Genomic DNA, 22994 nt, shown 5'->3' on the forward strand with positions numbered 1-22994 from the left:
ATTTCAATTCTAGCACCAGCATGGCAATTGTAGTTTTATCAGCATAAACGTCTAGTTTATTTATTTTTTGGTGCTGTTTACGAGCCGCCCAGTCCGAAAACGTCGTTCTCGTCGACGTGGGAAACTCGGACGTGTTCCTCGGCTCAAGCCAGGGACGCCCGGACGAGGAATGCGCCCGGCGACGCTTGGTGGGAGAGCCCAAGCCTCGCCGTCGGCACCTCAGAAGAACAAAAGCACCCGATTATTTTCCAGGTTCAGACGTTTTACGGTCTGCTGCACATTATTGGAACAGAGGGCAGGGTTTTGGGGGCTGAAAATGTGTCATGGAGGACCACGGGAAGGATTCCTTTTCTCTTTGCTCGGACTCTGTGTATTTTGCTAAATAGGATTTTATTGTTCTTCTCATTGTTTGGGCACGGGAAGGAAGAGGTCACAAAGGTCGTGACCTCATTAAGCCATCTTGTCTTGACACTTGACTTTCACCCAAGGCTGCTTTGTTCGACAAGAAAGCAAAAAATATATAAAAAAGACTCCTTTTAATGTGGAAAAAAAAAGTTTGGACCTCATGGCTCAATTATACTTTTTTTGTACTTATATTAATCATCATTGATAGCGTTTCATTTCATGCATCAACACAAATACAAAATAATAAAAAAACGAATGACCATTTAAATAAAATAAATAAAGGCCCCCAATAACCTAATTAAAAATAAATAAATTTATAGGGTTTAACTCATCGCCTGCCATTGACAAGAAGAGACGTGTGCTTATATATGTATGTTTATGTATATATATATATATATATATATATATATATATACACATATATATATATATACACATATGTATATATATATACATATATACATATATATATATATTTCAGCAATACGCTTATTTATTTATATATTTATTTGTGTATTTATTTATCAACCCACTTATTACCTATCTATTTATGTCTAAAATGTATTTTTCTGTGTCTGTATTCTCACCCCCTTGCTACTGCGACAACAAAATTTCCCGAATACGGGATGAATAAAGTTATCCAATCCAATCCAATCCAATGACTCACTTCACTGACGGCCATTGTCAGCGCTAAAAGTCAAATCCGTTTGAGCCGCGATGGCTAACATTGAACGATTGCATTTCAGAACCATTGACGGCGATGAACGCCCCATCCGTCGGGAGTACAACGACGGAACTGGACGTCCGTGGCGGTCGACGTGTGCTTCGTAAAGGGTTAATGACGACCGCGGTCGTCAGATCTTGACGTTTTTTTTTCCAGGTAGTGAAAATGATGACACGCAGCTGTGTTTGCGAGAAGAAGATTGCAAGTTGAGGCAAGGTTGGAAGCCACGTCGCTTCTGGGAGAAGGAAAGCAGACACCAGATCCAGCCCAAGAACTGACTAACTCTCTCCCCCCCTCCACGGCCAGCCTTCGTGCCTCCCTGCCTCCCCGACTCCCTCCCTCCCTCTCTCACTCCCCCTCCCCTGGAACTTTCTCCTGACTCCTTTCTTCCCCCAGCACAGCCCCGGCCCGGCTGGATGAGGCAGGACGCAGTCGGTCCCGACACCCCCGTAGGACTCCTTTAACCCCCCCTGCGGCTCGGAGTTTGCTCCCATGAAATAATGCCATGGTGGCTGGAGCGCGCGCTTCTTCTCCTCTTGCTGCACCACTGGATTTCGGGCCAGCCGGAATCGAACCTTTCCGTCTTGGCGGGAGCAGGTCAGGTCACTTTTTTTGCCGCGAGTAAATCCGCCGTGGGGAAAGCCGGGACGGCCTACGAGTCGCACCTGATTCAAAGTGGCGCCGGCCAAACAATGCACAATGAAAGGGGGAAATTAGATCGAAATAAATCTGTCGTGGTGGATGATAGGTTGCATTTTTGGGGGCTGGTTTTTGAATTGATCAAATGCCAAGAACAGAAAGATTAGACGTTCAAGTCGTGGCAAAATAGCACACAACAGACTAAAAATGCATCTGGTAATGTCACATATCACAGTTTTTTGGGGGGATAACTATCGCCTAAAAAACATGACATACTATATAGCCACAGGTAGCACGGTCTCCGAGTGGTTATCACAACTGCCTCGCAGTTCTGGGGCCGTGGGTTCGATGCCGGGTCAGTTCGCAATGTGTGGAGTTTGCATGTTCTCCCTAGGCTTGCATGGGTTTTCTCTGGGTATTCCTCCCACCTCCCAAAAACATGCACGCTAGGGTAATAGTACGCTAAATTGTCCCTAACTACGGGTAATTAGTCATTGTTTGTCTTCTCGTGCCCTGCGATTGGCTGGCCACCCATTCAGTGTGTCATGTTTTGGAAAAATGTGGGAGGAAAGCAAAGTACCCAGAAAAAAACCCACGCAAGCCCAGGGAGGACATACAAACTCCACAAAGTGAGGACTGGCCTGGGCTCGAACCCTCGACCTCAGAACTGTGAGGCCGACGCACTAAGCGTCTGTCCGCCTAAATCAGGGGTCGGGAACCTTTTTGACACAGAGAGCCATAACAATAATTTCAAATATTATTCCTTGAGGGCCATACTCCAAATTTAAAAGTAAACATACATGAAAATGTGCACATTTTTTTTTAATTTTATTCATTTAACCACTTTTAAAGTAGAAAAAGTCTCCTATTGGTGCGTTCGGGAATCAACTCTCACTGACGGCTTCCATATTTTTAGCTCCCAGGTTAGCGTAGAGCCATATGCACCCATCAAAAGAGCCACATCTGGCTCCCAAGCCATAGGTTCCCTACCCCTGGCCTAAATCATAACATAGCATTTTTCAAATTCTGCCTAGCAACAAGTGACCCTAAAAAAAAAACCTAAAGCCCAATGCGGACCATCTATGTTCTTTTCCCCTTTCCCCCACATGGACCTCCAGGCGGCGCCTCACCGTCGGTGTCCATCGTCCACCCGGTGAAAACCAACGCCGAGGGGGACTTCCTGTCCCATTGTCTGTCCCACCACTCCCAGCATGGACGCGTCAGGCGAGAACTGGGAACGCCGGAGCGCTTTTACTACAAGCTCAACTACACGGGTCGCGCCCTGACGCTCAATCTGACGGAAAACCGGGGCCTGCTTTCCGACCACTACGTCCTGGAGAGGCGCCACGGCGGCGCCGGGCGGACCGAGAGCGGGCCCTCGCCGTCCTGCCACCTTCTCGGCACGGTGGAGGCGTCGGGCGTGAAAGGGACCGCCGCCATCAGCGCCTGCGGCGGACTGGTAAGGAATCCCGTCCAAAATGCATAAACCGTAGATCCTATTGGCACCGAGTAGCGGGCGCGCCATTTTTAAAGCCACCGACTCCATGTTTGGACAAGTCGGCAAATCGTGTGCTCTTAAGCCACATGTGTCAAAGTGGTGGCCCGGGGGCCAAATCTGGACCGCCGCATCATTTTGTGTGGCCCGGGAAAGTAAATCAAGTGCCGACTTTCTGTTTTAGGATCAAATTCAAATGAAGAGTATAGATGTAGTATGTTAAATTTCCTGATTTTCCCCCTTTTAAATCAATCAGTCATTTTTTTAATCCATTTTTTCCGTGTTTTTAGTTCAAAAATCATTTTGTAAAATCTAAAAATATTTTTAAAAAGCTAAAATAAACAATCTTTTAGATTTATAAAAAAATGAGGAGTGCCGACTTTCTGTTTTAGGATCAAATTAAAATGAAGATTATAGATGTCTATTAAATTTCCTGATGTTCCCCCTTTTAAATCAATAATTGTCATTTTTTTAATCATTTTTTCTGTATTTTTAGTTCAAAAATCATTTTGTAAAATCTAAAAATATATTTAAAAAAGCTCAAATAAACATTGTTTTAGATCTATAAAAAACTGAATATTCAGGGTTTTTAATCCAGTTCTTTTAATCCATTTATTAAAAAAAAAAATCTAAATATTATATCTAAAATGGTCCGGCCCACGTGAAATCGAGTTGACGTTAAAGCGGCCCGCCAACCAACCCAAGTCTGACACCCCTGTCTTAAGCCCATTTTTTTCTTGCAAATAAATAAATAAATCATCATTTGACCAGCAACAAAGGGGATTGGCTGGCCACCCGTTCAGGGTGCCTAAAGTCAGCAGGGATAGGCTCCTCCCCTTCAACAGGACGTCCTCTTTTTGCCCCGACATGAACAGGAAGTGACGCAAAAATTCCCCCAAATCAGCAGGAAGTGGCCCGAAACGAACGCACTTTCTGCCACGGATGGCCATCGACATCCAAACATTGGCTGCCAGCCGGTCTCCCACTCCCGACAGATTGGGCGTCTGCAAGTGATAAACTCATTGACATCAGCCCCAGATTGATGAAAATGACTTGAATTCCTGTTTTTTGTCAGGAATATTGCGCAATGATTCCCTGCCCCACGACAGCAACACGTTCCGATTGGCTCACGCCGCCGACTCTCCCCGTCGAGCCTCATTTGTCATACGTGACTCGTCGGCCGAGTACGCGGCAGCCTTCCCGGTCCGGCCCCCCCCAGCTGTCACTCAAAGACGAAACTTTAGCTTTTCTTCCTTCCCACTCCAGAGAATGGATTTGGATAGTTTTTCCAGAATGTTTGCTCTCGTAGAAGGTTTGACGTTCTTTAAATCCCCGGCGAGTCCAATTTATAGACAGATGTGGGGCGGAAACATTTCCAGCTGCGTTCTCGAGGAGAAAAAACAACAAAAACAGAGACGCGCAGCTTTGACGTAAAGCGACGAGCCCTGCAAAGGCAATTTCTACTTTCTGATTCATTAATTCTCCTTCACAAGGGGGGTGCTGGAGCCTATTCCAGCTAACATCGGGCACCAGACGGGGGACACCCTGAATCGGTGACCAGCCAATGGCAGGGCACAACTAGACAAACAACCAATCATTCTTAGCTTGGGCCAATTTAGCATCCAATTAGCCTAGCGAGCACCCACCTGGATTCGAACCCAGGACCATACGACTGTAAGCCCGACATGAAAACCACTCATCCACTGGGCTAACCATACAAAATTGCTGTGTTTTTAGCAACTCCTTCACAATGGGGGTGCTGGAGCCTATTCCAGCTGAATCGGTGACCAGCCAATGGCAGGGCACAACTAGACAAACAACCAATCATTCTTAGCTTGGGCCAATTTAGCATCCAATTAGCCTAGCGTGCATGTTTTTTTGGAATGTGGGCGTAAACCTGAGTTTCCAGAGAAAACCCACGCAGGTCCAAGGAGAACATACCCAAACTCCACACAGTGAGCACCCACCTGGATTCGAACCCAGGACCATACAACTGTAAGCCCGACATGAAAACCACTCATCCACTGGGCTAATTGCTGTGTTTTTTTTAGCAACTCCTTCACAATGGGGGTGCTGGAGCCTATTCCAGCTAAATCGGTGACCAGCCAATGGCAGGCACGACTAGACAAACAACCAATCGTTCTTAGCTCGGGCCAATTTAGCATCCAATTAGCCTAGCGTGCATGTTTTTTTGAATGTGGGTGTAAACCTGAGTTGCCAAAGAAAACCCATGCAGGTCCAAGGAGAACATACCCAAACTCCACACAGTGAGCACCCACCTGGATTCGAACCCAGGACCGTACAACTGTAAGCCCGACATGAAAACCACTCATCCACTGGGCCACTCATACAAAATTGCTGTGTTTTTTAGCAACTCCTTCACAAGGGGGGGTGCTGGAGCCTATTCCAGCTAAATCGGTGACCAGCCAATGGCAGGGCACGACTACACAAACAACCAATCATTCTTAGCTCGGGCCAATTTAGCATCCAATTAGCCTAGCGTGCATGTTTTTTTGGAACGTGGGCGTAAACCTGAGTTTCCAGAGAAAACCCACGCAGGTCCAAGGAGAACATACCCAAACTCCACACAGTGAGCACCCACCTGGATTCGAACCCAGGACCATACGACTGTAAGCCCGACATGAAAACCACTCATCCACTGGGCCACTCATACAAAATTGCTATGTTTTTTAGCAACCGGTTCACCTTTGCCAAACGCTTATTGGCCAGAGGGGGCGTTGTGCACCCGAATATTTTCCTCATTTTTGGCCACCCATTTTTCAGGTTTTAGAAAAACATTTAGAACACGAAATAAATCAAACATTCATGCAAAAACATGATTGAACATTAGCTCTGATAAGCTTCTATTCACCAGAAGTAGCGAAGGAAAATGGATGAACGAATATCCACAATACGTGGCACCGCCAAAATAAAACTCCTTTGTACACAAAATACTTTTGCCGTTAACTCCCCTCGGGCCAAATTTCGTCTTCTACGTCTGACATGTTTTCACGGCGAGGGGGTGTGGCAAGGCCCAACCACGCGCCATTGCCAATTTACACAACTTGGGAGCCATTGACGGCGATACCCGATGAAATTCGGACACCCGTCGCTACCGACGGCGGCCAAAACACGGAAAAATAAACGTTCCTCCGTCTCGTAGCCGTCTTTCTACACGTCTTTACACGTCGGAGCCAAGAAAATATATCCGCTCGCCGCCCGCGGTGGCTGGAACGTATCCCAGCAGGTCGTCGTGCCGACGAGGCGTTTTTAAAGCGGCCGCCGCACACTTTCACCCCGCGTCAAATCTCCCAAATTCTTTTAAATTATTTAGAGAGGGTGGGGAACCTTTTTGACAGAGAGAGCCATAAACAATTCCTATTTTCTAATGTTATTTCTTGAGAGCCATTCTCAGAATTGAAAAGTAAAAATACATGAAGTGTGATTTTTTTGCTCATTTCACCACTTTTAAATGACAAAAAGTCTCTGAATTCTTTTGACAACATTGTTATGCTGTTGCTAATAAATCAGTATCAATGATCTCATGCATGCAGAAGAGTCATAAAAAACTAAATTATGATTAAAGTGGTGGTAGAGGTAGTGTCAATGCCACTGTGACGCTCATATTAGCACATGTGTCAAAGTGGTGGCCCGGGGGCCAAATCTGGCCCGCCGCATCATTTTGTGTGGCCCGGGAAAGTCAATGATGAGTGGCGACTTTCTGTTTTAGGATCAAATTCAAATGAAGAGTATAGATATCTATTCAATTTCCTGATTTTCCCCCTTTTAAATCAATCATTGTCATTTTTTAATCCATTTTTTCTGTTTAATTACTCCTAGCTAGGGGCAATTTAGAGTGTCCAATCAGCCTACCATGGACGTCTTTGGAATGTGGGAAGAAACCGGAGTACCCGGAGAAAACCCACGCTGGCCCGGGGAGAACACGCAAACTCCACCAAGGTGCAGCGACCTGGATTTTGAACCCAGGTCCCCCTCACCGTGAGGCCGACCCGCTAATCACTCGGCCGTGTTTTTTGGCATTGATTTTTCCGAGGCTAGCGAAGTTCACAAACGCAATGATTCGGTCACGCGTGGACCAAAAAGCCACGTTTGTATCGAAGATGACTCAAGAACGGACAGATTAGAGTCAAACCCCATGATGAGTTTGCGAGACGAGACAAAAGAGGGGATCGGGGTTGGGGCCGGGAGGTCAAAGGTCACCGAGGTCAGAGAAGGAATTTGGCCATCGTTTGAGGAACGGATTGTTTTGGGGCATTTTGAACCCAGATTTGCAGGCTAGGAGAAACACGGGTTGCTGAGGTGGCAGTCCAGTTTCTCAGCAAGTTGGAGTCTGAATAAATGCCCTTGAGTAGGCCACGCCTCCAAACATAGCAGAAGCCAACACTCGTTTAGAGTGCTGGAATAAACGGGAAAGCTCACTCACAGTATTTATACGTAAATACTACCATACTTCCTCTACACCATCTAAAATCTAAAAATATATTTAAAAAAGCTAAAATAAACATTGTTTTAGATCTATACAAATAGGAGGAGTGCCGACTTTCTGTTTTAGGATCAAATTCAAATGAAGAGTATACATGTATATTACATTTCCTGATTTTCCCCCTTTTAAATCAATCATTGTCATTTTTTAATCCATTTTTTCTGTGTTTTTAGTTCAAAAATCATTTTGTAAAATCTAAAAATATATTTAAAAAAGCTAAAATAAACATTCTTTTAGATCTATAAAAAAATGAGGAGTGCCGACTTTCTGTTTTAGGATCAAATTCAAATGAAGAGTATATATGTATATTAAATTTCCTGATTTTCCCCCTTTTAAATCAATCATTGTCATTTTTTAATCCATTTTTTCTGTGTTTTTAGTTCAAAAATCATTTTGTAAAATCTAAAAAATAAATAAAAAAAGCTAAAATAAACAATCTTTTAGATCTATAAAAAACGGAATATTCAGGGCTTTTAATCCAGTTCTTTTAATCCATTTATCAAAAAAATATCTAAATATTATATCAAAAATGGTCCGGCCCACGTGAAATCAAATTGACGTTAAAGCGGCCCGCGAACCAACCCGAGTCTGACACCCTTGCTCTATATGCTACGTCGCTATGAGTAGCATTGCAACTTCATTTTGCAGGGGATACGCCTAAGAAGGTTATTAGCAAAAAACATGTTTTTTGTGTAGCCCAAAATAAGAAGTACATAGGAGCTTTTTCTCTTAAGTGTGTGTGTGTTTGTCCATAATAGCTGTTTTGGCCGGAGGGCGTGTGTCTTGGTCGGAAAGCGCTTCCTTCACCAGTAGGAACTTGCATGGCATACTTGGCAAGACATACGTCTCGCTTTTTGTTTTGTTTTTTTGCACATGGAATCTGTGCCTGTGGGGCACAAAAGAAGAAAGGCAGAAATATTTAATAGCCCGTTGATGAATAGTGACGGACGTGTTTTAACCGCTGCTACTTTGATACGCTGTCAAACAAAAACCAGGACCATGACGAATGTTTTTTTCTCGGTTTCGGATCAAAAAAAGTGATTTTTTTACATCTTTGAATTGTGTATTGCATACCTGTCAACCTCTGCCGATAACTGCCCTTATAAATGATTATGATTCCCCTTACAACCCCCCAAAAAACCTTACAAACACCGTACGACGTACGGTGTTTGTAAGGTTTTTTGGGGGGTTTGTAAGGGATTGAATCATAATCATTTATAAGGGCAGTTATCGGCAGAGGTTGACAGGTATGGTATTGGAAAGAATACGGTAAGCAAGTGTCATCCCGTGCTTGTCATTCCTCAACAGAGAGGTTTCTTCTCCCTGCCCGAGGGTCAGTTTTTCATCGAGCCCCTCCCAAAGACGGCGAGCGATCCCCAAGGTTCCCCGGAGCCGCACGTGGTCTCGCCAAGAGTTACCGCGGCAACGCGCCGGGATAAACGAAGCGGCGGGGGCAAAGGGACCGCCGGCCCGTGTGGAGTGACAGGTTGAGAAACTTTTCATTTTCTTAACGATGGAAATTAGCCGTACCCGGAGAAAAGCCACGCCAGGGGATCGAACCCTTCATCTCAGAGCTGCGAGGCAGACGTGTTAACCACTTGAACCACGCGCCGCCCAAGATTGAAACATCAAATCCCTAAGATTAAAAAGTCCTAGGGATTTTTTTTTGCCAGACCCCGCCCTGCTTTTACAAAAAGTTAGTCAAAAAAAAAAGAGTAGCTTACATTAAGCCAAAAATTGAAATCTTGGATTTAAAAGTGTCAAATAAAATCTCCCCGTAACACCTACTCATTCCTTTTCTGATTCGTAGACAATGACACGACTGGGACTTTTATCTAAAACACAAAAATGTGGTAAATAACTCCAATATTTGCTCCGTCTCAGACTCAGACGGCGACCGGTTGAGACCAGACCTGGACGAAGGTCCGAGGAAGCACCGCCCACGGCGCTCCGTCAGTAGGGAGCGCTGGGTGGAGACCATGGTCGTGGCCGATTCCAAACTCATCGACTACCACGGCGCCGATAACGTGGAGTCTTACATCTTCACCATCATGAACATGGTGAGCCTCAGCTATCTTTTCCCCACCCCAAAAAAAATGGATTCTGCAATTTTACGCTGGATTATTCCCGCATCCGTTCAAAATCTGTCCGGTTCCATCTTTCAACGTGTGGTTTTGGTGGAAATAAACAAGAATTGGCTGCAATACCACTCGCATTCACTAGTGGGCAAGCACTCAGTTACCTTACTTGTACACACGAGGGTGCTGTTTCCCAGATGAAGTCCCATATTAAGTGCTATAAATCCTTTAAGATGTATTGGGATTTTGATTTACCGTATTTTCACGACTATTTGGCGCATCGTATTTTACGCCGCAGTGTCAGTAACGAGTGCTATTTCTGTATTTTAGACACACAAAGCACGCACCATTTCATTAGACGCATATATATTGTATATTATATATGGATGAACATCGAAACGCAATAGCGCTGGCTACCGGAAGCAGCCTATTTCCGGGTTCCGGTGCGCAGTGACTGCTGGGAAATATAGTTCTTGCACGCTACACCCACACGCTAAAACTGCAGTACTTTATCTACGGGAAAATAGTAGAGTCGGGGGCTGCTTGCCGTAGTTGTCCTATCGACTGATTCATTTTATTTTATGGTGATAACAATTTTAGTATTGGTCCATATATAAAGCGCACTGGATTATACGGCACCCTGTCTATTTTGGAGAGAATTTTTGACTTTTATGCGCGCCTTATAGTCGTGAAAATACGGTATTTATCAGAAACCTACATTCAAGCAGGTTTGCACTAAAAGCTGAGAACATTGTAAAATGAAGGCCATCTATTTTTTAAAATAAAAACATGTCCTGTCACGTGTGTTTGCCAGGTCGCCGGCATCTTCCACGACGCCAGCATCGGGAACGCCATCCACGTTCTCCTAGTTCGTCTGATTCTCCTGCAAGGAGAAGAGGTTGAGACGGCGCCGCCGCCGCCGGCCCACGTGGCGTTTCCAGGAGAACGGGGAAAGAAAAATAAATCCTAACGCTTTTCACTCTGAGCACACAGAAAGACTTGAAGATCGTGCACCACGCCGACACCACTCTGTCCAGCTTCTGCGCCTGGCAGAAGAATTTAAATCCACAGAGTGACACGCATCCCGCCCATCACGACCTGGCCGTGTTGGTCACCAGGTAAGGCAGATACGTGAGGAACGGGAGGAACGTGGGGGGAACGCAAAGAACGTGAAGAACGCGAGGAACCAAGAAGACTCAAATGTTCCTTTGCTGGACATTTTGGATTCTCAGGAAGGACATCTGCGCCGGAATGAACCAACCCTGCGAGACCCTGGGCCTGTCTCATCTTTCGGGCATGTGCCAACCGCACCGAAGCTGCAACATCAACGAGGATTCGGGTTTACCCGTGGCCTTCACCATCGCCCACGAGATGGGTCACAGGTGCGCGTCTATGGCCAAGAATGTCCAAGTGCGGCGGTGACCGTGGCGTGTGTTGAAGCGCAGTTTCGGAATCCACCACGACGGCCAAGGCAATGACTGCGAGGCGGGAGGCAGGCACCCCTTCATCATGTCCCGCCAGCTGATGTACGACAGTTCGCCTCTCACCTGGTCGTCCTGCTCCAAGGACTACATCACTCGCTTCCTGGAGTGAGCGAGCGGCTTCGTTTGTTCGGGAGGGTGCTCGGATGAGTCGCCTAAAGACGTTTCGCCGACGGACGTTTGACAGACGGACAGGTCGCCGAACGGTCAATCGGCCGAACGGCTGTTCGGCCGAACGGAGGTTTCGCCGGCGCGCTCGCCCCGCCCCCGGATCGTGTGTGTACCCCGCAATAACAAGGGCATGTACTGCCCCCCGCTGGGCATATTTCTAAATACAAGTACACGGCATATAATGACAGCAATCATGTTAAATCCATCCTAAAACAGCATTTAATGATCAAATACAAATACTGGAGCTCTTTGGACATTAGAACCGAGCCCAGGGAAGTGAATTCCTCGGTAAAATGTTGCGATGATGTCGCGATAAGGCAAAAAAACGTCCATATATACGACCATTCGTTCGGTGGAACGTCCATTCGGCGACCTGTCCGTCTGTCAAACGTCCGTCAGCGAAACGTCTTTAGGCGAATCATCCGGCCACGGTTCGGGAGTCCGCGGGCGGCCGCCATTTTGGACGCCGTATTGACATTGTCCGTCCTCTCCGGCAGCCGCGGCTGGGGCTTCTGTCTGGATGACCGTCCGTCCAAGAGAGACCTGACCACCCCTTTGGCGCGCCTGGGCGTCCGCTACACCCCGCACCACCAGTGCCAGCTCCAGTACGGGCCCAACGCCACATTCTGCCATGAGGTGGACGTGAGTACCCACTTGAACGTGGTGCATTCGAAAGTGACAAAAAGTCTTGACTGACGAAGGAGTGCAGGTGGATTTAATGACAGGGGGCGGAGCTATCATTAAATCCACCCCTTCTTCATAAGTCTTTTTGTCTGAACGTCTTGACACTAAAGAAGCAATTCACATCCTAAACGAGGGTTCCTCGTCAAGATTATTCCCCATCTTTTTCTCCGTCGATTTGTACGGGTTCTCAAAAATAAATTGGAATTCTGACTCCAAAGTGTTAGACTTATGTTCCGAATTCTGACTTCTGACCATCCTCAGATAAAAGCCAGAATTCCGAGAATAGAGTCGGGGGTCAGATATGTGATATTAAAGTCATAATCCCTCCCGGTCTTTGAGGTCATCGACCTTACCCAAACACGACATACATTGTTCTAATAAAGAATCGTGTTGGACAAACAGCGACCTAGTTTGAACACAGAGTAACACAAGGGTCCCGAAACCGGTCCTCGAGGGCCGCTGTGGGTGCAGGTTTTTGTTCCAACCGATCCAGCACAGACATTTTGACCAATGAGATTTCTGCAGAAAACAAGAAGCACCTGACTGCAATCCACTGATTGCCCTTGTAGGACACCTGATTGGCTAAAAAAAGATTTCCTCTTTCTGGGTTAGAATGAAAAGCCGCACCCACTGCGGCCCACCGTGGAATAGTTTGGAGACCACTGGAGTAACACAATAACGAAACCCAACGGTCCAGAACATTCAATTCAATGTCCTTTTTTTGTCCCGATCTAGAACATTTGCCAGATTCTCTGGTGCTCCGTGAACGGCACCTGCCGCTCCAAACTGGACTCGCCCATCGACGGGACTCGCTGCGGACCGGAGAAGGTACCGGGAGGGAAAACCCCCGGCCGGCCCTTGGTCCCCCTCGTGACCGGGTCTCGCCTACTTCCAGTGGTGCATCTCGGGCGAGTGCGTCATCGTGGGCAAACTCCCCGAGACGGTGAACGGGGGCTGGGGACAATGGACCGCCTGGTCTCACTGCTCCAGGACTTGCGGAACGGGGGTTCAGTCGGCGGAGAGGGAGTGCGACGACCCCAAGTGAGAACCCGTCCGACGCCATTTGCGGCGCCGAGACCTTTGCGCTCTCTGACGGACTTTGGCGTCCGCAGACCCGAGTTCGGGGGCAAGTACTGCACGGGGGAGAGGAAGCGCTATCGGACCTGCAACACGCGAGCCTGCCAGAAGGACACGCCCACTTTTAGAGAGATGCTGTGCAGCGAGTTTGATTCGGTGCCCTACCTCAACGAGCTCTACAAGTGGATTCCCGTGGCGAACCCCAGTGAGTGCTCAAACAAGCCGTGCGAGTGCGCGTCCTCTCCGCTAGAGGGCAGCATTTAAAAATGATGAATCAGGGGGCGGCTTATACGAGAGAAATGGTCAAATTCAATCTTTTGAAGGCAATTTTAAGGGTACGGCTTATACGGGGGGTGTCTAATATGTGGTTTAACACTGCTGCCTACTTAGAAAAGTATATACTTGTATTCCTATCCGCAGCCAATCCCTGCGAGCTCCACTGCCGGCCCGACACGGAGTACTTTTCCGAGAAGATGCTGGACACGGTGACCGACGGGACGCCGTGCTTCGTCAACAACAACTCCAGGAACATCTGCGTCAACGGAGTGTGCAAGGTAGTGTGGCTGGGTAAGAGACTCAGACAGGCTGGGGAGGTATGGCGACCCATCAAAGACCTCGCGCCATGACCACGGATTCGCAGTCTTTCTTCCCCCTCGCCCCCCACGAAACGTGACGTGAAATGTATCACGTCCTTCAGGAGGTGGGCTGCGATTACGGCATCGACTCCAACGCGGTGGAGGATCGTTGCGGCGTGTGCTTGGGTGACGGGACCAGTTGCAAGACGGTCTACAAGTCGTTTGAGAAGGGAGAAGGTTCCGGTGAGTTCCTCGCCCGTCACCTCAAGGACGAGGAGCGCCGTTTTTAAAGAGAATCAGGAAGCCACTTTTCCGAAGTTGCTCAACTTCACAGCTAGAGGGTGACAAAAGGCCCAGGCAGACGGCAGAGATTGCGCAAATTCTATTGGGTGATGTACGGTAATTGGATTGGATTGGATAACTTTATCCATCCCATATTCGGGAAATTTCATTGTGGCAGTAGCAAGAGGATGATTAGACAGAACAACAAAGCAAAAGCACAAAGTACAAAGCAAATCAAAGGAAATGGGATCATTGAGAATCACCAAATCAAAACATTAAGACAGAAAAGCAGCAAAAACAAAACGAGCAAGAGTGGACGGAGCTACCGCCGCCGGCTTCCACTTGAACGGCGCCATCTTGGTTCCCTCGATTATCGCGAATTCACTACTTTGCAATTTTTTTTCAGCTATTAATTTCACATGTGGCTCTTGGATGGGTGAATCTGGCTCTCCGTTAACTTGTGAGCTAAAATATGGAAACCGCTGGTGACAGAGATGAGATACTACGTCTAGAGCTGCTTTAATCTTCATTTTTTTGCATTAGAATGCATACTTTCATTGATTAGCAACTGCATAAGAATGTTGTCAAAAGAGTTTTTTCCACTTTAAAAGTGGTGAAATGACTCAAAACAAAGGCATGAATTTGGAGCATGGCTCTCAAGGAATAACATTAGAAAATATGAATTGTTTATGACTCTCTTGGTGAAAAAAGGTTCCCGCCCCCCTGGTCTAGACACACGTAAACCACGTAAGCCACGTAAGCCTCCTCCTGGGAGGCGCAAAAGGTAAAAAGACACGCACCTTCCGGCAAACATCGTTAAAGGACGCCGAGCCCCTCGCAGTGACTCAGTCCTCCGCCGTCATGGCCCCCGCCTCCAGACAGCGAAAAAAAAAGGCGGGGCCCCCCCCACCAGGCCGAACACACACATGCCAAGCCGCCTCCCTCGTAGACGGAGTGGGCCGGGCCCCTATTAAAGATCAGAGAAACGTGGCGGTGGTCTGGATGCGGCAGCCACGGTGGGCCATCATCCGCTACCTGGCCGTGACTCTCTCTCTCTCTCTCTCTGGCTCGCAGGGTACGTGGACGTGGGGGTGATACCCCAGGGGGCCCGGGACATCCTGGTGAAGGAAACGGAGGAGGCGGGGAACTTCCTGGCTCTCAGGAGACAAGGGTCGGAGGACTACTTTCTCAACGGCAACTTCATCATCCAATGGAACGGGGAGTACCAAGCCGGCGGGACCACCTTCTACTACGAACGCGACGGCAACATGGAGAACCTGACCGCGCCCGGACCCACCAAAGAGCCGGTCGTGCTCCAGGTACGCCCGTCCCGGACGGGGCGCGAGAGCGGACATTTTGACGTCCGCCTGAGACCCATCGTGGTCCACGCGATGCTCCAGTTGTTGTTTCAGGAAAAGAACCCTGGCCTCAAGTACGAGTACACCGTTAAGAAGAGCAGAGAGACGGGAAACGAGGTTATCAAATCCGTGTACACCTGGAGGCATGGCGCCTGGACTGACTGCAGCACCACCTGCGGATTAGGTCCGTCTTCTGTTAAATACGCATTTCTTTATGGCTAGTGTTCAGTTCTTCTGTAGGATCTGGGATTCTCCATCGCCATCCAGAACTGCTATCAGTTCTGAATCTAGACTGGAAGTCATTTAAGATCATGTATATGGGCTAAATATTCCCGTATGATCTGTTATATCGGATCTGGATCCAGAACTGATCACTGTTCTGGATCCAGATCCAGAACTGATCGTGGTTCTGGATCCAGATCCAGAACCCTGATCAGTTCTGGATCCAGGTCCAGAACTGATCGCGGTTCTGGATCCAGATCCAGAACTGATCAGGGTTCTGGATCCAGATCCAGAACTGATCACGGTTCTGGATCCGGATCCAGAACTGATCACGGTTCTGGATCCGGGTCCAGAACTGATCACGGTTCTGGATCCAGATCCAGAACTGATCACGGTCCTGGATCCAGATCCAATTTTGGAGCTTGGCCTTAGAACCGGTATGGTCCAGCTTTGTTCCGTTTCACCTATCTAGCGTTGATTTTCCCTTTGTTTTGGAATACGCCGATCGGGAAATAGAAAGTAAACCCGCCCGTCTGTCTCAGGTGACCAGCACCAGCCGGCACGGTGCTTTGAGATCGACGTGGGCGTCGTGGACCAATCGCTATGCGACCCAGAGATGCGTCCAGAAGACAGACACAGGAAGTGCAAGAACATGGACTGCCCCGCCAGGTTTTGTCCGCGGACCACTCTTATCTAGCCTCATTTCCTGGAGGAGCTCGGCCCTTTTTCCTTTTGCTTTTTCTCTCCGACTACAGGTGGTGGGTGGGAGGCTGGCAACAGTGCACGGCCGCCTGCGGTTCCCAAGGCTTGAGAAAGCGCACCGTGCTCTGCGTCCGCACCGTCTCGGGCGAGGAACGGGTGCTCCACCCGGTGGAGTGCAAGCACCTCCTCAAACCCAAAGCCGTGGTCGCGTGTAACCGAGATGTGCCGTGTGGCCAGGACTGGCTTGTTGGACTTTGGGAAGACGTGAGTCAGACCGTCTCTGGCCTTTGGAGCATTTCCCAACTCGAATTTCCCTCGTCTTTCTAGTGTCCGGTGACCTGCGGAGGCGGGGTTCGCTCCCGAACCGTGACGTGCGCTCTGGCACCCCCAAAAAGCTGCCACCTGACGACCAAACCGCGCACCCGATCGCTGTGCGGCCTGCAGAGCTGCCCCAGCTCGAGTCTTCGCCGACGACCGGGACCTCCTCCCAAATACCGCCGCGTCGACCCTCCCGTGAGAAACGCAACTCAGACTACCTCCCCCATCGGGACCCCTACGAGTCCCTGGGCCACGGCCACGCCCACGGCGGCACATTCCACCGCTAAAATGGCCGTCCCCGACGGCGAAGACGATCCCGGTCAGCCAAAGACCGAAACGGACGGCGAGGAGGGAAGCGGCGCCGAGGCGGTGACCAACGGTCCCGGTTACGACTACGTGACGGAAGAACGGGCGCGAGAAGAGGAGGGCATCGTGGACCTGGACGTCGGCACCGGCTGGTTCCAAAGCCCGCTCCGATCCACCGCGTCAACGCCGCGGGTCATCACGGCGCCCCGTTTCCAAACTAGTGGGCCAGGCTTAAGCGCCACCACAGAGGCCACCACATCCGCCCCACATGCTACTAGCAAAATGAATCTTCAGCGCACTCCTCCCACGGCGGCGTCCACCCCTCGGACGCACGGCCACCTGACGAGCCCACCACGCGTGGTTCTGACCACTCCCACGTTGAAGTCAGGTGGATTTCCGCCCAAAAGCGACTTCCAAACGACGCCAGCTCCCTCGGCGCCGTGGACCCGGACCACGATGAAGCTCATTAAAACAAAGCCGCCCGCCGTGACGACGGGGAAAAACATCACGACACAAAAACCCTGGTCCGGAAGCAAAGGCGCCCGTTCCGAGAGCCCGAAGAAAGCGACCCCCCATCCCACTCCGGATGTGTTCTGGCTGGTGGGAAACTGGAGTGAGGTGGGTGCACACATTTGGCGGCCATTTTCAAATACCTTCGTGTTGTCTGGCTGACCACAATCATTAGCATTTGTTTTGGCCTGACGCTAAGCTTTTTGGCAAGCCGTAAAACTAGCTTGGCGTCTTTAGCTTTCACCAAAAAGCCCATGCGTACAAAACCGAATGGTGGCTTTGATACATTAAGCATGAGAAAAATGGATTTCTAAATACTTTTCTACCGGCCATCCCTGAAATATCACCATTAATGTAGACCAAGGGTGTCAGACTCTGGTTGGTTCGCGGGCCGCGTTAACGTCAACTTGATTTCACGTGGGCCGGACCATTATAGATATAATATTTAGATTTTTTTAAATGGATTAAAAGAACTGGATTAAAAGCCCTGAATATTCCGTTTTTTTATAGATCTAAAACAATGTTTATTTTAGCTTTTTTTAAATATATTTTTAGATTTTACAAAATGATTTTTGGACTAAAAACACGGAAAAAATGGATTAAAAATGACAATGATTGATTTAAAAGGGGGAAAATCAGGAAATTTAATATACATCTATGTACTCTTCATTTGAATTTGAACCTAAAACAGAAAATCGGCACTCCTCATTTTTTATAGATCTAAAACATTGTTTATTTTAGCTTTTTTATAAATTTTTAGATTTTACAAAATGATTTTTGAACTAAAAACACAGAAAAAAATGATTAAAAAATGACAATGATTGATTTAAAAGAGGGAAAATCAGGAAATTTAATACACATCTATACTCTTCATTTTAATTTGAACCTAAAACAGAGAGTCGCCACTCATGATTTACTTTCCCGGACCACACAAAATGATGTGGCGGGCCAGATTTGGCCCCCGGGTCGCCACTTTGACACATGTGATATAGACTAAACATGGCCTTGCAAAGTAGGATCGCCTCTATTATTGCTACTACATGTTTTTGCATCTATACTGAAATACAAGTATGCGAATTCAGCTATGAGCATGTCAAAAGACTGTCATGTATTAACATCTAAACATGCCAGATTGTGCGATTGAGGGTGTTGTTGTTGTTGTTGTGAGTGGAAGCAGGCCGGCAAAATATGAACTATAATAAGTTGACAGAGACCACACCGATTACTTCTGACAGCAAAATTGGCCAATCCGCTGCATGGTGAGCGTGTCAAAAATTGAAAATGACTGCGCTAATGGAATTGGCCATTGGAAAAAAAACAAATTGGCACTCAAATCTGCCTTTTTAGTTTGTTTCACCATTTGATGGTTCTTACTCTCAAAACAAGGCATCAGGAAATGCCCCTTTTTTGCAGTCATTCTGGTAACCATTAGCGTTCTAGTGCTACGCTTGCTGCTACATGTTGACAAAACAAAATATCCTGTCGCATGGCAACCGGAAAATAGCGGGGGAATTGGCTAGGGTCAACAAACATCTCCCTGAAATGTTTTTTGGGGAACTCGGGATGTCCGCCGGTCTATCTCCAAGGCGTAGAGTCGGGCCTTACAGTGGTACCTCGAGATACGAGCTTAATCCGTTCCGGAACTGAGCTCGTATGACCAGATTCTCGTCACTCGAGCCGACGTTTCCCATTGAAATGAATAGAAAACAAATTAATTGGTTCCAGCCCTCTGAAAAAACACCAAAAACAGGATATTGGATTGGAAAAAATGTTTGATTTCTTCTAATTTGCCATCTATTAACAAAGTAACACATAACTAGTGGTGTAATAGTAATAAAATGTGTTTAATCTAACTAAAATTGGGCAGATTTCGCCGACGGGAGACAGAGACGTTTGGGGGGGGGGTCGTTTTTTTTCCACGACAACGCACTCGTAAACGGAACAAACAAATTTAAATGAACTTGCATTAATATATACAGACAGTCAAACATTTGTTTAATGTAACTTTACACAAAACTGAATTCTAATTTTGTTGTAATCTTTTGTTACCTCGGTTTTCCGGGTTGGCGGTTTGCCACGCCTCCACCCACCCTCACGTTCGCTATCGATGGACTGTTTGCTGTTGTATTGCCTTCAAAATATTCCCAAAATGATGCACACAAATGTCCTCCTCACAATAGGATAACGCACGACCACTTGCCAACGAGAAATAGTCTTTAAAGAACGATCTCGGGAGCTTCTTTCCTTAGAAAGAATAACAGGAAATACAATAGTTGAGCTTACCCACCCACGTATTGATTGTGGGTAATGAAGTTTTATTCTGAGAAAGGTTGCCATTGCCTATCGGTCGGTGTTGTGTGCACGAGTAGACTTCATTACCCAGAAAGCCCTCTTTTTGCCCGCGCATGCGCGTTGTGCGTTTCCTGGTCCTAGGAGGAACTCGTCTGAATTAATCGTTCCGTGCTCGTAAATATTGTTATACACGAAAGATATGCAAAAAAGACCTGGCTTGGTCGCATCACGAAATTTTGATCGCATGACGGGCGAATTATTCGATCGAAATTTCCGCCGTAAGACGAGAATTTTGTATGACGAGCGGTCGTATGACGAGGTACCACTGTATTTGAGAATCAAAGATGTTTTTTTGTGTCCCTAAGCAGTGCTCGACCACATGTGGAATTGGGGCAATATGGCGGAGCGTCACGTGCAGTTCGACAAAGGATGAGGACTGCGCCGGGACGGAGAAACCCGAACCCGCTCGGACTTGTCGTCTTCAACCGTGCGCCGCCTGGCAGAGCGGCAGCTGGACCAAGGTAACGTCTAACGCCAATCGTATCCGTCCATCGGTCTGAAGCGCCACCTTTCGCAGTGTCCGGAAATGTGTTCCGTGGTGGGAAAGCGGTACCGGGACGTCCAGTGCGTGGACGCCCAGAACCGACGTCCTCTACGTCCCTTCCATTGTCAGGAGGTGTCCAGCAAACCCGTGGCCACTTTGACCTGCCCTCACAAGCCATGCGGGAACTGGAGCGTGTCACCCTGGGGCCCGGTAAAAAAAAAAACTTTTTTGCACGGCAACGCGCTAGTAACATAGCAAAAAGTACCGTATTCTCACGACTATTCGGCACATCGTATTTTTAGCCGCAGTGTCAGCAACGAGTGCTATTTCTGTATTTTACACACACAAAGGACGCACCGTTTTTTAGATGCATATATATTATATATGAATATCGAACCGCAATAGCGCTGGCTACCGGAAGCAGCCTATTTCCGGGTTCCGGTGCGCAGTGACTGCTGGGATATATAGTTCTTGCACACTACACCCACACGCTAAAAACACGTTTTGAAAAAGGCAACGGAAGCAAAACTGAGTTGGGTTGTACTTTATTTAGCCATTTTATAATGTACTCACGTCATCATCACCCACAAATCCATCAAAGTCCTCATTTTCTGTGTTTGAATTGAACAATTATCCAAATGAGTCATCCAAAACGCTGAGTTTTATACGTTCGTCCAGGCATCCACAATTCATTCGCAAATGGTAGCTAGCTAGTAGCTAGCGTAACTATTCCAAGGCTGTCTTCCATGCTTCGCAACTGTGTTGATGCCGATCGCCAGGCCACAATCCATTGGGTGTATTGACAAAAAAAAACTACATATCCCAGCAGTCACTGCGCAGTACTTTATCTACGGAAAAATAGTAGAGTCGGGGGCTGCTTGCCGTAGTTGTCCTATCGACGGATTTATTTTATTTTACCGTGATAACAATTTTAGTATTGGTCCATATATAAAGCGCACTGGATTATAAGGCGCCCTGTCTATTTTGGAGAAAATTTAAGACTTTTATGTGCGCCTTATAGTCATGAAAATACGGTAATTGAAATGAACTTGGATTACAATGCAGACACACAAACATAGGTTTCATCTGCACTAAACTTAATTATATTCTAATTTTATTTGACATTTTGATACCTTTCTTCTCCCGGGTTGGCTCTTTTGGCCCCGCCTCCACCCTGACTTTCAGATGCAACCTATCGAGAGTTGTTTGCTTTTGTCTTCCCTTCAAAATATTCCCAAAATAATGCACACAAATGTCCTCACCATAGGATAACGTACCACCACTTGCCAACGAGATGTAGTATATACTCCTCTCGTATTAGCGAGCAAGCTCCGCCATTCGCACTGACTAACGGGAAAAGAAAACACTGAAAAAATGCAAGGCTACGCCCAGTGCTCGTAGAGACATTACACGAGGGAGTTGCGACCAGAAAGACAGTAACCATGATGTTTTTATGAGCAGCCAATCCTGTCCACTGTCTGCGTATATCAAAATTTGTCTCGTATCTCAAGATAAATATTTGCCTGAAATTTTACTCGTATCTCAAATTGCTCGTATGTCGAGGTACCACTGTAATAGAAAAAACAAATATGGCCGCCTACCTACCTCAGTGCTCCGGGAGCTGCGGAGAAGGAATGCGCGAGCGGCTGGTGTACTGCCCGGCGCCGCACGGTTGCGGTTCCACGCCGAGGCCCAACAGCACGGAGGCCTGCGCCCTGAAACCTTGCGCCATCTGGAGTACGGAAGAGTGGGAGCAGGTGCGTCTGGCGGGAGGAAATAAAACCATCCATTTCCCGAACTTAACGGGGCCACCGCTTTTCAGTGCTCCGCCAGCTGCGGGGGCGGTCGCCAGCGGCGCCACGTCACCTGCGTCGGCGCAGGGGATTCCGCCGTCGTGACCGAGAGCCTTTGCGAGAACGTCTCCAAACCGGAAGCGCTCAGGGGGTGTAACGCGCAGGAGTGCCGAAGCGCCGCAGGTTGGTAGGCGTGGCTTTCGTCGGCCGGCGGCGAGCGAATGATGGCGACCGCTCTTTCCTTTGGCAGGCCCGGCGTGCCGGAAAAACACCATGTCCTCGCGCTTCTGCGACAAGCTGAAGCTTCTGGGTCGCTGCTCTCTCCGGTCGGTGCAAAGACAGTGTTGCGCCACCTGCGGGTCGTAGATGGCGGTGCGCTTCCCCCACTTGGCCGCCGCGCTCCAAACTGGCCTGCAACAAAGAACGTGAAGCGTTTGACCATCGCCGCAGTCTTTAAAGTCCAACGCGGTCGCTTTCGGAACGCCGGTCGACCTACGGCGGATTTAGAAGAAAATCGTGGAAAATACACATTCAGCTAAAACGAATGGCTAGCTAACCGTAAGATAGCCCGTTAGCCCAATTGTGATTTTGGTGAAATTTGATCCAGCGTGGACAGACATTCCGTGTAATCCATTCAGAAATATTTACACATTATAAATGAAATCTACTTCCACTACGTCAAGGACTATTGTTTATCCTTAGGGTAACGTATTTAAAGAGGATGAGAAGAGATGCTCGGGTTCAAGTCCTTTTAGTCAAAAGCTATTAGTATCATTTCAGGTTACCGTATTTTCACGACTATATGGCGCATCGTATTTTTAGCCGCAGTGTCAA

General features: G+C 47.8%; 1 protein-coding gene across 1 annotated transcript; it reads left to right on the forward strand.

Moving 5' to 3' along the window:
• Positions 1 to 1545: 1545 nt before the first annotated feature.
• On the forward strand, positions 1546 to 22891 carry LOC144073970 (A disintegrin and metalloproteinase with thrombospondin motifs 12-like). Its single transcript, XM_077599980.1, has 24 exons — positions 1546 to 1726; positions 2887 to 3227; positions 9076 to 9253; positions 9652 to 9827; positions 10660 to 10743; positions 10839 to 10963; positions 11078 to 11227; positions 11291 to 11434; positions 11995 to 12139; positions 12917 to 13009; positions 13077 to 13222; positions 13294 to 13463; positions 13679 to 13812; positions 13956 to 14076; positions 15190 to 15434; positions 15516 to 15657; positions 16238 to 16364; positions 16451 to 16661; positions 16725 to 17639; positions 20192 to 20344; positions 20431 to 20577; positions 21978 to 22124; positions 22190 to 22343; positions 22411 to 22891. Exons 1-24 carry the CDS (start codon positions 1630 to 1632, stop codon positions 22524 to 22526), a joined length of 4461 nt encoding a protein of 1486 aa, XP_077456106.1. The 5' UTR covers positions 1546 to 1629; the 3' UTR covers positions 22527 to 22891.
• The last annotated feature ends 103 nt before the right edge of the window (positions 22892 to 22994 follow it).

This window comes from Stigmatopora argus, chromosome 5 (genome assembly GCF_051989625.1).
Source record: "Stigmatopora argus isolate UIUO_Sarg chromosome 5, RoL_Sarg_1.0, whole genome shotgun sequence".
Lineage (NCBI taxonomy): Eukaryota > Metazoa > Chordata > Actinopteri > Syngnathiformes > Syngnathidae > Stigmatopora > Stigmatopora argus.

Excerpts from the sequence above, each read along its gene's own strand:
- LOC144073970 (XM_077599980.1), top strand. The coding sequence starts at position 1,630 with ATGCCATGGTGGCTGGAGCGCGCGCTTCTTCTCCTCTTGCTGCACCAC. Across the intron at positions 11,228-11,290 it reads GCCCACGAGATGGGTCACAG|TTTCGGAATCCACCACGACG; the intron begins GTGCGCGTCTAT and ends GTTGAAGCGCAG. Across the intron at positions 15,658-16,237 it reads CAGCACCACCTGCGGATTAG|GTGACCAGCACCAGCCGGCA; the intron begins GTCCGTCTTCTG and ends CGTCTGTCTCAG.